The sequence below is a fragment of the Pan troglodytes genome, chromosome 14 (genome assembly GCF_028858775.2).
Source record: "Pan troglodytes isolate AG18354 chromosome 14, NHGRI_mPanTro3-v2.0_pri, whole genome shotgun sequence".
In the NCBI taxonomy this organism is placed as follows: domain Eukaryota; kingdom Metazoa; phylum Chordata; class Mammalia; order Primates; family Hominidae; genus Pan; species Pan troglodytes.
The window spans coordinates 83001431-83016907 of record NC_072412.2 but is presented as its reverse complement, the minus strand read 5'-3'; the positions used below and the strand labels follow the sequence as shown (position 1 = coordinate 83016907).

The following is a 15477-nucleotide window of genomic DNA, read 5'->3' as shown; positions in this document are numbered from 1 at the left end:
GGTCAGAAGTCCTAAAATCAAGATGTAAATAAGGCTACATTTCCTTCACGGGTTCTAGGGGAGAATTTGTTTCCTGATCTCTTCCAGCTTCTAGAGGCCACCTGCATTTCTTGGCTCCTGGCCCTTCCTCCACCTTTAAAGCCAGCAGCGTAGCACCTTCAGATCTTTCTCTTTCTCTTGCACCTCCACTCCATCACGGCATCTTCTTCTCTGACTCCGCTTCTGTAGTCACATCGCTTTCTCTCACTCTCACCCGCCTGCCTCCCTCTTATCAGAACTCTTGTGATTATATGGGCCCACCTGGATAAGCCAGGATAATCTCTCCATCCGAAGATGCTTAACTTAATCACATCTGCAAAGACCCTTTTGCCACGTAAAGGTACGTATTTACACGTTCTGAGGATTATAACATGGACATCTTGGGACGGGAGGCATTATTCAGCCCACCACAGACATGTATCTACTGTCACACATCAGATACCATAAGGTAAGTGGGCTCCTTGGTCTGAGACAATGCTTTTCAGGATCCCATATCTATGTGAGTCTTCAGATAATGGTGCTGGCCAATGAAAGTCCTGTGGACAAAGAAGGCAAACCTATATCAGAATAGGTACCAATCTCAGCCAAGTTAAATCACTGACCCTTCCAAGGTGGAACGTAATCAACTATCCAGCCAGTGCCTGGCTGGTCTCCTTGAGGGATCATGCTGTCTTAAGGGCTTAATGTTAGTCTCTTTTGCTGGCAGTTTGTGCATTTGGCAGTAGCAGTAGCTAGATCAGCATTGCTCAGTGACAGTCCTTGCTGCAAGTTCCATGCATAACCTCCATCCTTGCCACCCTACAGAGCCTCCATCTCTGCACCAGAGCTACTCCATCCATGTGCCTTTTGTGCCACCATCGGGTGGACAAAAACAGAGAGTAACTTCAAGTGGTGGAATCATCCTGTCTATGTGATTGTTCACTGACTCTTCCAGGTGAGATGCAATCTGATAGGCATCATCATGAGACTGATTCAAAGATATTCATGCTTTGTGCTCATTCCAACAAGTCCACTCACCTACCTCTTTTACAGACCTTCTTCTTCCCAATCTTCTAACTTTCAGTCCCTCAACCAAAGAGCCAAGACATCTGCCACTACCATGAGTATTACATATTCTTACTTCAGACTACTTCTCTTATGTGTAAAATGAATGAGAATGTATACTGCATAAAGTCTGATCCATTGAGAGGATTTTGCCTGATCACTATCTAGTGATCCTGCACTGTCAGGATCACAGTGCAACAGCTGTCCATTTTCAGCTTGCTCCCACTTCCCAAGCCAACCAATGCATGAAACAAGCTCAACTTTTTCCCTCCCCTACCCAAACAGCCATATATTTGAGCTTAGAGACAGGCACCAGTGCAACAGTGGGGGACAATATAGGCGTCTGGCCTCATCCTCATGCAGCTTACTTGTGCTATGGCCAGCCCATACCCAGTTCTGGGTATATCACCTCCACCTTATCATAGGTAGACATTGGGCCCACTGGACCTTAAGAGTTGGTGGTCTGACAAAACGCAGCTCCCAGTGGGTGGTCCTAGGCACTTGACATATCTTGTGATCACCTGACATCTCAAGGGGAGATATTCTGTCTCTCTCAGAGCTCAAATAGTATGCCAAGAGCCATTTTTCAAACAGTGCATAATGTTTTTGCTAAAGATCACATGGTTTTGCTCCAGAGTCCTTAAGCTCTTCTTTGTGATTTTCCCACTGAAACTTCCCATTAATTCCAAAGCATCTTTTCCTGTCACTGACATCTGTAATTTCATAGGTTCTGTCACGTCGTATGGCCCAAGGAGCAGAAGTGCTTTTCACACAGCCTAGAAATGATGCAGAATTTTTTTTCTGTTCTGGGCTCCACTTAAAGCTGTCAGTCATCTGTGTCATTCAGGAAATGTCTCAAAGCAATATTTTCAAGTAAATATTGTGCCTTCAGAAAATAAAGAAAAAAGATAGGAAGAACAAGATGAGATAATTTACCCTTTAACTTGTAGGAGGTATCTGGCATGCCTCAGACATCTATGCACTCAACAAGGGGAATCTAATTCCACTAACTTTATAACTAACACCTTCCTTGAACCTCTCAAAACTTGAGCTACTCCACCTGCAGGCGCATTCACATCCACAGGTCTCCCAGCCTAGCCATCTCCAGTGAAAGTTTCAGCAATTGCACAGCTACACTTACCACATGTCAGGGCTATCAATGCTCCATATTCTATCCATCCATCATCAGTGATAGCCTATTAGTTTTCTATTGCTGCATAACAATATTACCACAAACTTAAAATGACACTGTCTTCTAGTTTCCGTGTATCAGGAGTCTGGGCATGACTTATCACTGTCCTCTGCAAGGCTCTAATCAAGATGTCAGCTGGGGATGCAGTTCATCTGAGGCTCAACTGGAAAGGAACCACATCCAAACTCATATGGTATTTGGCAGAATTCAATTCCTTGCAGGCTGCCAGGCTGAGGACTCAGTTCCTCTTTGGCTGTTGGTCAGAAGCTACCATTAACCCCTTTATCATATGAACCTCTCTGTGTGATGGCTTACAAAATGCCAACTTGCTTCTTCAAAGCCACTAAGGGAGAGATGGTCCCAGCAACATAGTTACAGTAGTATGCAACTCAATTACATAAATATAATCAAGTACATCCTGTCACTTTTGCCATATTCTATTGTTTAGGAGGAATTTGCAGGTCCTACCCACACACAAGAGGAAAAGTTTATACAAAAACAGAGATATTAGGATATAGAGATCATGAGGTTACCTTAGAAACTGTCCATTACAGGGGGCCCTCACTGCCACCTAACCAGTGGATAATCCAGCTCCAAAATTCCATTTTAGACTCTGGTTCTTCAGACCACTCCTCTTACAACTGAATTAAGTTGGGCTTCCTGGGAAAGAGACTGGGAAACAGATGTAGACTGGCATACAAGAAGTTTATTGTGGAGTTCTGAAAATACTACTAGTGAATGAGTGAGAAAAGCAGGGTTTGTTGAGAGAGAAAAATGGAACTGTAATGTAACTGCAACAGAGGCCTTAGCTAATTGCACAGAGTTCTAGGAGCTGGAATGGCTCTTCAAAATCATTCTGAATTAAGGTAAGAGTGCCTGGTCTTTGTATACCACTTTGACCAGTTATTTGATGCAGGCACCCTCTGGAGAGGGGTTGTAACCTGGCATAAGGCAGTTCCCTAAGGCCAAGAGCAACTTATGGGCAGGGGTTTAGCTCTGAGCAGCCAGCAGTCAACACTCTCAACAGCTGGGGAATAAGAGCCTCATACCTGAAGGGGTATCTGGGAGGCACACTGTAGTAATCTTTAATAAAATCCAAAGGCATAATATAAAATACAGTTCAGTGAACTTTCTGATGTTTTGACTTGAATAAAGGAAGAAAATTTAGGACCCAGGGGAATGAATGGGTTTTTATGCTTTTAAGTATTTTCCATAAATACATATTTCATTTGGACAGATTACTGGTAGATTCTAGATAGGGAATGTGTCCTGAGAAGATGCTAGAGTTGGTATATCAGGTAGAACCTGATATATATTCTGTTGCTTTGGCTGCAAGCAACAGAATACTTCATCAACAGTAGCTAAGACAATTAGGAATTTGATTTTTACCTTGTATAAAAATAAGTTTGAAACTTTGTTCAATGGTTCTATGATGTCAGGGTCAATATTTGTGATGCTCTTGGCCTTATCTCATGCCTCTTGTCTCATGGCTATGAACATCAGCCATTCTGTCCATCTTTTAGGTAGAAAGAAAGAGAGAGAGAGAAGTAGTACTAGCAGATTTTCCCTCATTGTGCTGTCCTGAATTGTGTCACAATGCCAACTCTAGGTGCAGGACAGACTCACAGAGAAAATATTTCACTTTTTCCAGCATCCAGAGTGGAGGCAGGCAAGGAAGAAGGGGATTTAGAATGGGTGTGAGTGAGCCAACTAATATTTTCAAAGCAGATTTCTGTTTTGCTGCTTGAAGTCAGATCCGCAAGCTTTCAAGACCAGATGAAAGATGATAAAATGCCATCCTTTGGCTGAGAAACCAAATCAGGTTTATTATTTGGATGGAAGACCATCTGTACCATTCAGGGTCCAATCAGGAAAACAGATAAATGCATGCCAGGTCATTAAGAGAGAGAATTGAATATGGGGAACTAATTGCAATGCTACTCTAGGAATAGAAAAGCCAAACAAGGGACAGAGATATCTACAATCCCTAGGGCTGGAGACACCAAGGAGAAAACGCTGCTACCAGGGTCCACAAGCTGGGGCTGCTCAGTGAGAACTGGCTTTACAAGAGGTTACCTAATTGCAGCTGGACCGTGGAAGGAGAAGCTGTTCAGCAGGAGCTGGAACCACAGAGGAGATGTTGCCTAAAGTTGAGGGGGGAGGGGGGGGATGCCGGGAGAGAGAGAGAGAGAGAAATTGATTCTCCTGCTGCCTACTTGCCAGTCACCCATTTCGCCCCCCAGGCTGAAGCTAATTTGAAACTAGCTGGCAAGGGAAGCCTGACAAATGGAATTTGCAGGGATCCTTCCCCTGCTGTACAGAGCAGAGCAGAAGAATGGACAGGAATGGACTCAAGAGCAAATAAGCAGATTCCTGGCACACCACCCCACCAACACCGAGGTAGACTTTAGAAGTACCTGCAGGGATGCCACAGTTTTTCTCTGCAAGCAGTGTTGTCTTTGCTGCACCACAAAAATTAGTAATTAATTCAGTTCACAACAATTTGGCATCAAATAGGTAAGATTATTTTGTCTATCCAAGAAAATTCTGTCACCACAAGTTAATTTAGGAAGACTGTGAAATATTTTTTATGACTTTTATGTTCTAAAAACTTTTAAAATAGCTTCCGGTCTAGTTTGAAGGCAAACCTGATATGATATCAAAAAAGAGGCAAAATATTCTTAAGAAAAATTTTTTATGAAGAACTGGTAAATTGGCTCCTTTTTACTTTCTAAATATAAATGTAGAAATATTCATCAAAATAGGAAGCCAAACTAGGCAAGGTCAAGATTTTGATGTTAAATTCAGATTAACCTACAGAAAATGTAAATTATAGATGATTTATAGTTTTTGAATCTGGAGAGATACCATAGTTACTAGCCTTTTGAGAAGAAACTATAGTCTGTTTTGGCTGTTACATGTCGAAATGTATCCATCAGTAAAAATTCAAAACACTTATTGAATTTATGAAGGTAGGCAATGTGTTTTGTGAGTTAACAAATTATACAAGAATGGGTATTTTAGGGAAACAACTATTGTCTTTGGATTCTATTCTTCCTGTCATGTCAAGACACAGTAAATCTTTATTTGTGGACAGGACTCTTTGTTAAGAAAACAACATGAAAACCAACTTTCAAATCCAAATCTATATAACTCAAATTGTATAACTGTTTTGTTATTTCTAGCACAAGATTAGGACTTCCCTCAAATAAGGGATCTTTAATATATTAACATAATATTGACAATAATAGCTATGGCCTGCTATGTAGTATGTTAAGCAAGTAAGTCATACAGATTATTTAATTTAACCCTCAAATAATCTAATGAAGTAGGTGCTATTATTATTCACTTTACTGATGAGAAGATGTAGCATGAAAGAGGTAAAAGTCTTTGAAAAAAAAGACCATGACTAATATAGTCATTTTAGAGCCATTTAGTTATATCTGGTTATCTGGATTTGGTAATAACCCTATTAAATATATTTAAAAGAAACATTAATATGACACAGTTGCTATTCTACATGAGAATTTCAATTATCCTCTTACTATTTAATTTTAGTAATAAAGATCAATCTAATATCACCCTAGTTAAAAATGGCTTATGGCCAGGCGCGGTGGCTCACGCCTCTAATCCTAGCACTTTGGGAGGCCAAGGGGGGCAGATCATCTGAGGTCAGGAGTTTGAGACCAGCCTGGCCAACATGGCGAAACCCCGTCTCTACTAAAAATACAAAAATTATCCAGGTGCGGCAGTGCATGCCTGTAATCCCAGCTACTTGGCAGGCTGAGGCACAAGAATCGCTTGAACCCGGGAGGCGGAGGTTGTAGTGAGCTGAGATCATGCCACTGCAGTCCAGCCTGGGTGACAGAGTGAGACTGTCTCAAAAAACAAACAAACAACAACAAAGAAAATGGTTTCTATCCAAAAGACAGGCAATAACAAATGCTGGCGAGGATGTGGAGAAAAGGGAACACTTGAACACTGTTGGTGGGAATGTAAATAAGTACAACCACTATTAAGAACAGTTTGGAGGTTCCTCAAAAAACTTAAAATTGAGCTACCATATGACCCAGCAATCCCACTGCTGGGTATATACCCAAAGGAAAGAAAATCAGTATATAGAAGAGATGTCTGCGCTCCTGTTTGTTGCAGCACTGTTTACAATGGCCAAGATTTGGAAGCAAACTTATTGATGTAAGTGTCCATCACCCTATAAATGGATAAAGAAAACGTGGTACACACATACACAATGGAGTACTATTCAACCATAAAAAGAATGAGATCCAGTCATTTACAATAGCATGGACTGAACTACAGATCATTATGTTAAGTGAAATAAGCCAGACACAGAAAGACAAACATCACATGTTCTCACTCGCTTGTGGGATCTAAAAATCAAAACAATTGAACTTATGGACATAGAGAGTAGGATGGTTACCAGAAGCTGGGAAGAGTCATGAGGAGTTTGGGGAGGGGAGATGGGGATGGTTAATGGGTACAAAAAAAAAAAAAATCAGAAAGAATGAATAAGACCTACTATTTGATAGCATAATAGGGTGACTATAGTCAATAATAACTTAATTGTGTATTTTAAAATAACTGAAAGAATGTAACTGGATTGTTTGTAACTCAAAAGATAAATGCTTGAGGGGATGGATACCTTATTCTCCATCATGTGCTTATTTCACATTGCATGCCTGTATCAAAATATCTCATGCATCCTATAAATATATACACCTTCTATGTACCCACAAAAAATTTTTAAAGTAATAACAAAATTTAAAAAAGATTAATCTAATAACTTATAAACTATACTAAGGTTTTCAAGGTTGAAATGCTATAGTTTTAAACTTTCTGTTTTTAGGACAATTATACTTTATATAACTTTCTACATCAGTTGTGAAAACATCCTCTAGGCTAAATGCATTACAACAATGAGATTTTGAAAGAATGTGATTTGCATTCAGATATATAGTATTGAATTTACATACTTAAAAAACATATACTAATATATTTTAGGATAATTTTTCAAGGATGAAAATGTCAATATATAACTTAGGATCCCTGGAACCTAAATTTTTGGATGTGGGAAAACTTGGACATATAATTTACATCTTTTAAAACTACCATGAATAAAAAAGAAAAACATTAACTCATCATGCTTACAAATTACTGAATATCCCAAGGCCCTAAAAATATAGTTGTTTAAAGCATGAGGTTAAGATAGCCAGGGGATGCAATATGTAATTTATGTTTAAAATAATTTCGATAGCCACGTTGAATTTTTCCCTTCAGCTTGGAGTACTAAATATATTCTATGAAATATACTTTATTTTAAAGTGCAATATATTTGTTAAGAATGCACTATCTTATTACCCTTAAAAAGAGAAGGTCACTGAAGAGTAAAGCATGTCTTCACTCTTCAAGCCTAAGCTTTTTCTTTTTTTTTTCCCAAATTGTTCTCAGCTACCAATTTTGTTTTTAAATTCCCCAATACATTGTTGTACAAATCCAGGAAACAAACGCAGACTTTACCACAGCTTTTTCAGCAGTCTCGATGTACCTAATAATATACATACTTCCTGTGTTTGTAGTCTTGTAGCTTTAGTACAATATTAACCCTTTAAGTGAAACAAACAACACTAATCTGTCCTCTTATATACACGTTATGGTTCCTGCCCTGTTATTTACTACATCAGCACGGGTAGCTTCCTTTAAAAACAAAATCGTTAAAGATGAGAGTAGGAAAAATGTAAATGTGATAAGAGTTCAAAAAACTGTGGTCCAGGTTTGCAATGTTAAGTGGAAAAGAACGACTAAATCTGTGATCACAAGGTGAAAGATGAAGCCATAGTCTTATTACATGGGCACAGGACAGAGAGATCTCTTTTGCGAAATGAGCATACCAACCACAAAGAATAAAACATACTACGCCCGTAATAAAATGGGCACAGGCAGGATTTGCCGTAGTTCAATGCTATTCTTTGAGGGCGAATGTGTCGTGGGTGAACTGCTGTCTAGCCCATTCCGACACCCAAGCCGCCCAGGCGGCCCCCACGCCCGCCGGCTGCAGCCCTCCCTGTACACACAAATGTACACACGCCCAGCCCGGCCGCTGAAGGAACTAAGATGGCAGCGCAGAAAGCACGGGGGCCGAGCTCGGTGGGGTGGGGAAAGAAAAGCAAAGCCCTCTGTGTTTTTTCATTCTATATAGGTCCCCCTGTTTCCCCGAACACAAGGGCTGCGTAAGGCATTCGGTAGTAGAGCTCGCAGGAGCGGCGGGAGGGGACGCTTGCTTTGCATACTGCCAGAAACCCACGTCTCCGATCTGCAGCGACGGTTCAGGCGACCCTCGCGACTTGTGACCACACTCCCCTTCACGTCCCCTTGACAGTAGAAGTAAGGGTGACTCCAAATGCCTTTTTCTTTCTGGCATGCGCCCCACTCCCCCGCCATCCCAGGGGAGCCTTCCAAGTTGCCCAGCTGCCAAGGCGGTAGCTGTGGCAGTTGCAGGGACCGGGGAGCGCGCCGTGCGGAGGCAGGAAGAGGAGGAGGAGGAGAAAAAACGCTGCACTGGCTATCAATTTTGAGGAGAGCGACCGCTGCCGCTGCCGTGGAAGGAAACGCTGCCAACCGCAACAGAAATGCCACTCTCGGATACCTAAGTGAGCATGTGTGCGACTCTGCGCACGCCTAGTTGCGCAGCTCAATGACATCGGGCTTCTTGGCAAGTTATCCAGTTTCCGGGTTTTGAGTGTACCCATGAGGCTCCGAAGGGGCCTGTCTGGGACTGAACAGCAGTAAAGATTGAAGCGAAATTAATGAATGGTGGGAAGAGCCCGGAGACCAGGGCAGCCACGCGGGTCAATGTCCACTAGAAACTCTAAATGGGCAGTGACTGCACATTCCACCACCTGAGCCTGCGCTGTAAATGTTTTCTGTGCAAGCAACATTCATTCATTCAGCCAACATCTATTTCCCTCCTGTTCAGGGCTAGACCCTGTGCTAGGAGCCTGTGATGGTTGAACAGACACCATTGCTACCCTACGGAAAACCTAGTGTTTTGTTTAGTATGTGCTACCATTTGTGAAAATTCATGTGCCAAGTTGGACATCCTAGATCCTTTAAGTCCTCCCTCAATCTCATGTAGTGGGTATTCTTTTGAGCATTATTCAGAGGAGATAATTTGCCCAAAGCCAGACAAGTATTAAGTAGCAGAGTCAGGATCCAATTCCAGGGCTGTCTGATTTCAGAGCCTTTTAGCTACCCTGCTAGGTCTTGCAATAGTAATGGGCCCTCTCATTGCTTACCTGTCAGGCCTTAGAATTCTTAGAATTTAGCTGCCTCTACACCATTGTCTTGGTTCTCACTCCAGGGTTAGGGGCTGCCTGGTCAACACTGAGGTCTTTAACTGTGCTGAAGCATTAGGATAGAAATTTAGCCTAATAAATACTTACTGGATACCTACTACATGCAAAGTCCTGAAGTGGCTGAAGGAGACACAAAAGCAGCAAGCTCTGAAGGAACTTAGGTAAGGAAACAAGACAAATACAAAAACTTAACAGGGCTAATTACAGTACTAAAATACTATGATTCCACATGTCTTGTCCTTTGTTCCTATGTTTATCCCACTGCTAATTATCTTTAAAAAAACTAAATGAAATCCATCCATTATTTAAAGCTTCAGAAAAAATGCATTGCTTTCAGCAACCTTCCACCCTAAAACTAGAATTAATTTACTTTCCTATTCCTTGTTGTTTGCACTTCTCAAACACTAAGGAGGATTTTTTAAAATTTATTTTATTTTTTTTAAGAGAAGGCCATCCGAAGAAGAGGCACAGATATAAGAACTAGTATATAGATGAAAGATACAGTACTGGGATGACAGAACTTATAAATTATTTTGTCAGGACTGTAAATTAGGAAACTCTTCAAATTGAGAGTCAAAGGATAAAACGTAGTAGGAATCAAAGTGCATTGGCACGTATATTTCTAGAGCATATACTTAGATGGTGTTTGTAGGTTAGCTTGGAACAAAGGACTGAGCAAATGTTACTTTTTTATAGACAACAACAAGATATGTGATGGATCTGACATTTTCAGACGCTATACAGTCTCAGTCACAATTATTGTTTCAGATCGCATTCAAGAATTATCTTTAAAAATGTAAGTTTGGGCAGAAAAAAATAAACCATTAAATGACCACTGCCAAGAGATAAAAGTGCACTCTTAGGTGAGTGAGGAGTCAACAAAAAAGAGTAATTTTAAAAATATTATTGCTCCGTTGAGAACAAGAATTTGGGAATGACTCTGGCTTGTGAATACTAGCCTATCTGTTATACTTTCACACACAAAATACTTTCACACACAAAAAAGAATGTGCTAGATTACTACCTGTCTTTGTAAGTAAAAGCTGTGTTAAACAAGCGTAAATCCTAATGACAAAAACCATATAAAATAAGATCGCTAAAGGCACTTCTAATTGGGATGGTTTTCTCTGCCTTAAACTCTGAATTAATCAGCAGAATTCACAGTAAATCTTCCTGTTGGCAGCAGAGCCTTGGAGAAGAGGTAGCAGAAGAGCGTGCCACTCCTCCTCTGGCGATGCGCACGTTCCCCCTTGCTTTCTGGTCCTCGTTCTTCCACCTGGAAGGAACCTGAAGTCGAACGTCAGTAGCTGACAGCCTCCCCAGCACTTTCCTTACTCTTCTTCAAGCTGCCAGTAAAACCCGGAGAAGTGGACTACTTCAGATTCCGCACAACCCAACAGCCCCAAACCCAAAGCCCCGAGGCGGAGGGAGTGGTGGCGGAGAGGGGGTGGGGAGGAAAAGGGGCGGCAGTTACTGAGCATGTGCGAGGAGTGGCGCATGCTCTGTGAGGCCGGCAGCTTCCCATTGCGGGTAGCCCCGGCGGTGGTAGCGGTGGTAGCGGTGGTAGCGGTGGTGGCGGCGGCAGTGGCGGCACCGCCTCCTCCTCACACTCCCGGGGTGGCGGGGTTAGATGAGCGGCCCCAGTAGCGGCGAGGGCGGCGCGGGGGGGAGGAGGAGAAGAAGGAGGAGGAGAAGGAGGTCGCTGTCTTTGTAGTCTCCCTGCTGCGGGAGCCAGAGGCCGCCGCCGGAGCCGTAGTCGTTGGAAAAGGGCTGTGTGTGCGCGCGCGTGTCTGCCCGCCCGGCCCGCGGGGACGAGGCGGCGGCGGCGGCGGCGGCGAGGAAGATGATGTGCGCAGCGACTGCCTCCCCCGCCGCCGCCTCCTCGGGGCTCGGCGGGGACGGATTCTACCCAGCCGCCACCTTCTCTTCCTCCCCTGCGCCGGGGGCGCTGTTCATGCCGGTTCCCGACGGCTCCGTGGCTGCTGCGGGGCTGGGGCTGGGGCTACCCGCCGCGGACTCCCGGGGTCACTACCAGCTGCTGCTGTCAGGCCGGGCCCTGGCCGACCGCTACCGGAGGATTTATACCGCTGCGCTCAATGACAGGGACCAGGGGGGCGGCAGCGCTGGACACCCAGCCTCCAGGTGCGTCCCCAGGGTGCCCTTCCTTGCACCCCATGCCGCCCTTCCTTGCGCCCCATGCCGCGCGTGCACCCGCGTGTGTGTGTGCTTGCGTGTGTGTACCTGCGCATTTATTGAGCTTTCAGTCCGCTCTGGATGTCTGTTGGCAGGAGCACTTATCGAGATAGGAGGGTGCGGTGGCTGCAGTTTCTGCTGTGTGTGTGTGTGTGTGTCTGCCTGCCTATGTGGGGGGATAGTGAGGGGTGGTAGGAGAACCTGTGATGCTGGAAAAGGCGATGGTGCTGGTCGGCTGTGACACGTGTGTGTATCGTTGAGGTAGGAGGTGGCATGGGTAGAGAGGGTAAGAGGATGATACACGAAGAGAATTGCAACAGTGGCAAGGGAAGTGGCGTTTTCAGTGTCTCTGCCGCAATGTTATTTGCACGTGCCGCCTCTCCCATGACATTCCTTCCAGCCCTTTCCACCTCCCTTCAATCTGCCTTTCACCAAGAGGAGTCATGGTATAGATTGGTTGAGTTTTGGATAAGCAGGCCCGAGGGATAGGCGTGAGGTTTGCTTTAAAAAGATTTATGAATAAGGGACGCAGATGGAGATCTGTGTAGATGCGAAAGGTGTCTGATAGAGATTTTTAGAGCTGTACTTTGATAACCGGGCCTTTTGGTCTTCTAGAAATGAGGTGGCAGTTACTCTTGTGATCTGATGTCCCATCGGCCATTTCTCTTCATTCTCTGTTCGATTTCCTCTGTTACTTACAGGCTTTAGAGTAGAGAGGGTTTTGTAGGGAAAAGGGGAAAACTGCAGAACTTCAGAATATGACAGCTGGTACAGCGTTCAACTGCCACTAGCTAGAAAATCTGAATAGCGCGTAGATCTGTCTCTTTTACTTGGGTTGGCTACACCTTCAGCTTCCTTGATGTAGATGTTCAGTTGGTTTCATTTTCTTTTTCTTAAAATGTGGGTGCTTTTTTTTGCTGAGGGCTCTCCTATTGTTTTCTTTTCCATGCCCTTACATGCCGCATACCCTGAAGGATGGTGACTGACTTGTTTCACCAGCTTTGACAGTGGTAATTGGGAGTTGGCTTCATCTTTTTTTTCCCACAGCTTCTTGCAGTACATGGGGAAAACATAGTAGGAAACTGTCAAAATGAGTTAAAGAGTTTACTGTTATTTATTGAATGTGCAATTTATTAGGCAATTGTTAGATGTCTTTTTCTCCCATTATGAAAGGGACGAGGCTGTAAGTCAGGTATTTGTAGTTTATCACTAGGTATCATGGCTTATCTGTTGGAGACAGTTGTAAAGCTGGAGCCTTGTTCACACTTTTTCTAGGTTAACCAGTTTTCTCATGTCTGTGATTGTTTACAGGATTGGGCACAGCAGTAGTTTTACCATATGGATGTAAACGTGTGTAACTGTTTTTTGCTATCTGAACTGAAGGCCAGAATGGCACAAGTCTGTTTCTTGCTAATGCTTTTGAAAATAGCACAAAACTACGTGAGACAGTTTGCCCTGATAATTAGGTATAATTTTGATCTGTAAATCTCTAAATTATGGCACCGCAGGAACATCTTTACAAACTCCTCTCAAAGAATTTAAATGTATTTTGTGTATGGTTTCCAGACTTATGCAATAATTTTTGACTGGTATATTCCTGTTTTGACTTTCTACTACTAGTGTAATATGATTTCTGTGTATCTAGAACTATATTAACGGTTTTAGACAAAATTAACATAGATTAATCATATAACATTTGTGAATGATTTTTTAGCCCTTGGTCCATTTTTGTACAAGCTGTCAATGAAAAGTAATGAAGAATTAGTTCAAGTATTTCAAGAACTACTCATGGAAATCAGCATTATGTTATGATATTGCCTGCTAATGCTTGTTCAACACAACATTATTGTTTATTTAAGTTCACATTATTTTATTACAAAAAGTAGCCTGCAACTACTCTATTGATGATTTGATTAAGAATTAAATCACATTTCTTATTAAAGATGTTGGGGAAAGTAGACTTGGGGTTTCGGCTCTGAATGAGTGATAGAATTATTTGTATAGGGACACAAGTTAAAGGAGAAGATGATATCTTTTAGAGAGACTGAATGGAGCAATAATACAGAATGAAGCTCTAGTGAGCATCAGGTTTAAAGGTGTGAGAGAAAGGAGACAGTGAAGGAAACGGAATCAAAATTAAGAAGAAAATCATGAAACAGGAGCCTCTGTGGCTCTAGGAGAGTGGATTGAAAATTCTCAGAAGTGGTAAATGTTGAAGAAAGTGAGAACCGTTTTCAGGTCATTGATAACTTTTGAGGAAGTGGTCAGAATAGAGGGATGTGGTGAGGAGTGAATGGAATGTGTTTTTGGTAACTCAAGGGGATTTCAAAGTTGAGAGAAGGATATTCAAGTATAGGAGGTTGGGTGGGATATGCAAATATGGGAGGCTAAATGGAGAGACAGAGTGAAGAAGTGAGAGAGGGGATAATTGATAGGAAAAGGTCAAAGGGATCTCAGGGACAGGAAGAGGTCAAAGGGATCTCAGGGATAGAGTTAAGGTGACAGGTGGAGAGGTTAGCCATTGAAAAAAGGAGCAGTTAATATAGAAGGGGTGGAGGTGAGTACTTGTAAATATAAAGACTGGGAGTTTATTGAGGATAGGCATCATATCCTATTCGTTTTGATAATCCCAATGTCTAGCACATTTTTTGGCATGAATTCTGTAAACATCAAGTGCCTGCTCTGTGCCAGGCAGTATTGCAGATGCTGAAGATGTAGCGGTGAGCAAGATAGACAAAGTCTCTGCTGTCTTGGAAAATCCACTCCAATGGGAGAAATAGACAACTCATAATTTCACTTAGTAATAAGTAACTGTGAAGGCAATAAAACCTATTTCATGTGATAGGGCAATTTGTAGTGGGGCTATTTTAGGTAACATGGTCAGGAAATGTCTCTTTGAGAGTTGGCATTTAAATTGAATTGCCATGATGAGGAGGCAGATATAGAGGAAGAATGTTCTGGGAATTTATAAAGGCCTTGAAATGGGAACAGGCTTGTGTTCAAGAAACAAAAACATGATGAGTGAGTTATCAGTCAATGTCAAATGAATTAATTACTCTTTGCTTTAGGTGTACAGTTGAGAAGTTGAGAGTTTCAAACCTAATGGACTCAGTGACTTTGATGACAGTCTAACAAAGTGGTTAAGAGCTTGGGCACAGAAGCTAGACTGGTTTTGCATCCTGGTTTTGTCATTTGCTAGCTGTGTAAATTTGAGTATATTACATAACTTCTATGCCTCAGTTTTTTAAATATGTAGAATGGGGATCATAATACTAACATGAATTGTTTTGTAGATTAAATGAATCAATGTATGTGCTTGGCATGTTGACTGCTATGAAATATTAGTTACTGTTTTTTGTCTGTTTGTTTTTGCTGAGAATGAGGGGTTTGGGGACTTGAAGAGAAGGCAAGAATCATGTCTTACTCTTTTATTTTTGGTCTCAATGACTGTGTAGAATGTGGGAATAACTCTTTCATTTATCCAGTGACTGAATAGATATATTTTTGGATGAATGAGGCCAATCAAAATCGGAACATTCTCTTGGGGAAAGGGGTTGGACAGGAAATGTATGAAGGAATGTTTGATCTGTTCTGAATGTGAATGGTGGTATAACCATGCACTTGGGAGGCACCATAGCA

At 42.3% G+C, this 15477-nt stretch overlaps 2 protein-coding genes across 23 annotated transcripts in view; both read left to right on the top strand.

Annotated features, from left to right (window-relative positions):
• The first annotated feature begins 11193 nt into the window (after positions 1-11193).
• MYCBP2 (MYC binding protein 2) overlaps positions 11194-15477 on the top strand; it is a 282961-nt gene continuing 278677 nt past the window's right edge. For 21 of the 22 annotated variants that reach the window (XM_063792227.1, XM_009427092.5, XM_063792226.1 and 18 more), the window contains exon 1: positions 11272-11787. In XM_063792227.1, the coding sequence (XP_063648297.1) occupies positions 11489-11787 (299 nt within the window). In that variant the 5' untranslated portion in view covers positions 11272-11488. Of the gene's footprint in view, positions 11788-15477 lie in introns of all 22 variants that reach the window. The other variant, XM_063792229.1, reaches the window with a different exon arrangement.
• Positions 11276-11359, top strand: LOC129136842 (uncharacterized). Its single transcript, XM_055078618.1, has one exon. It carries the CDS (start codon positions 11276-11278, stop codon positions 11357-11359), a length of 84 nt encoding a protein of 27 aa, XP_054934593.1.

What these genes read in the sequence shown, in the direction of transcription:
- LOC129136842 (XM_055078618.1), top strand. Translation starts at nt 11,276, where the DNA reads ATGAGCGGCCCCAGTAGCGGCGAGGGCGGCGCGGGGGGGAGGAGGAGA.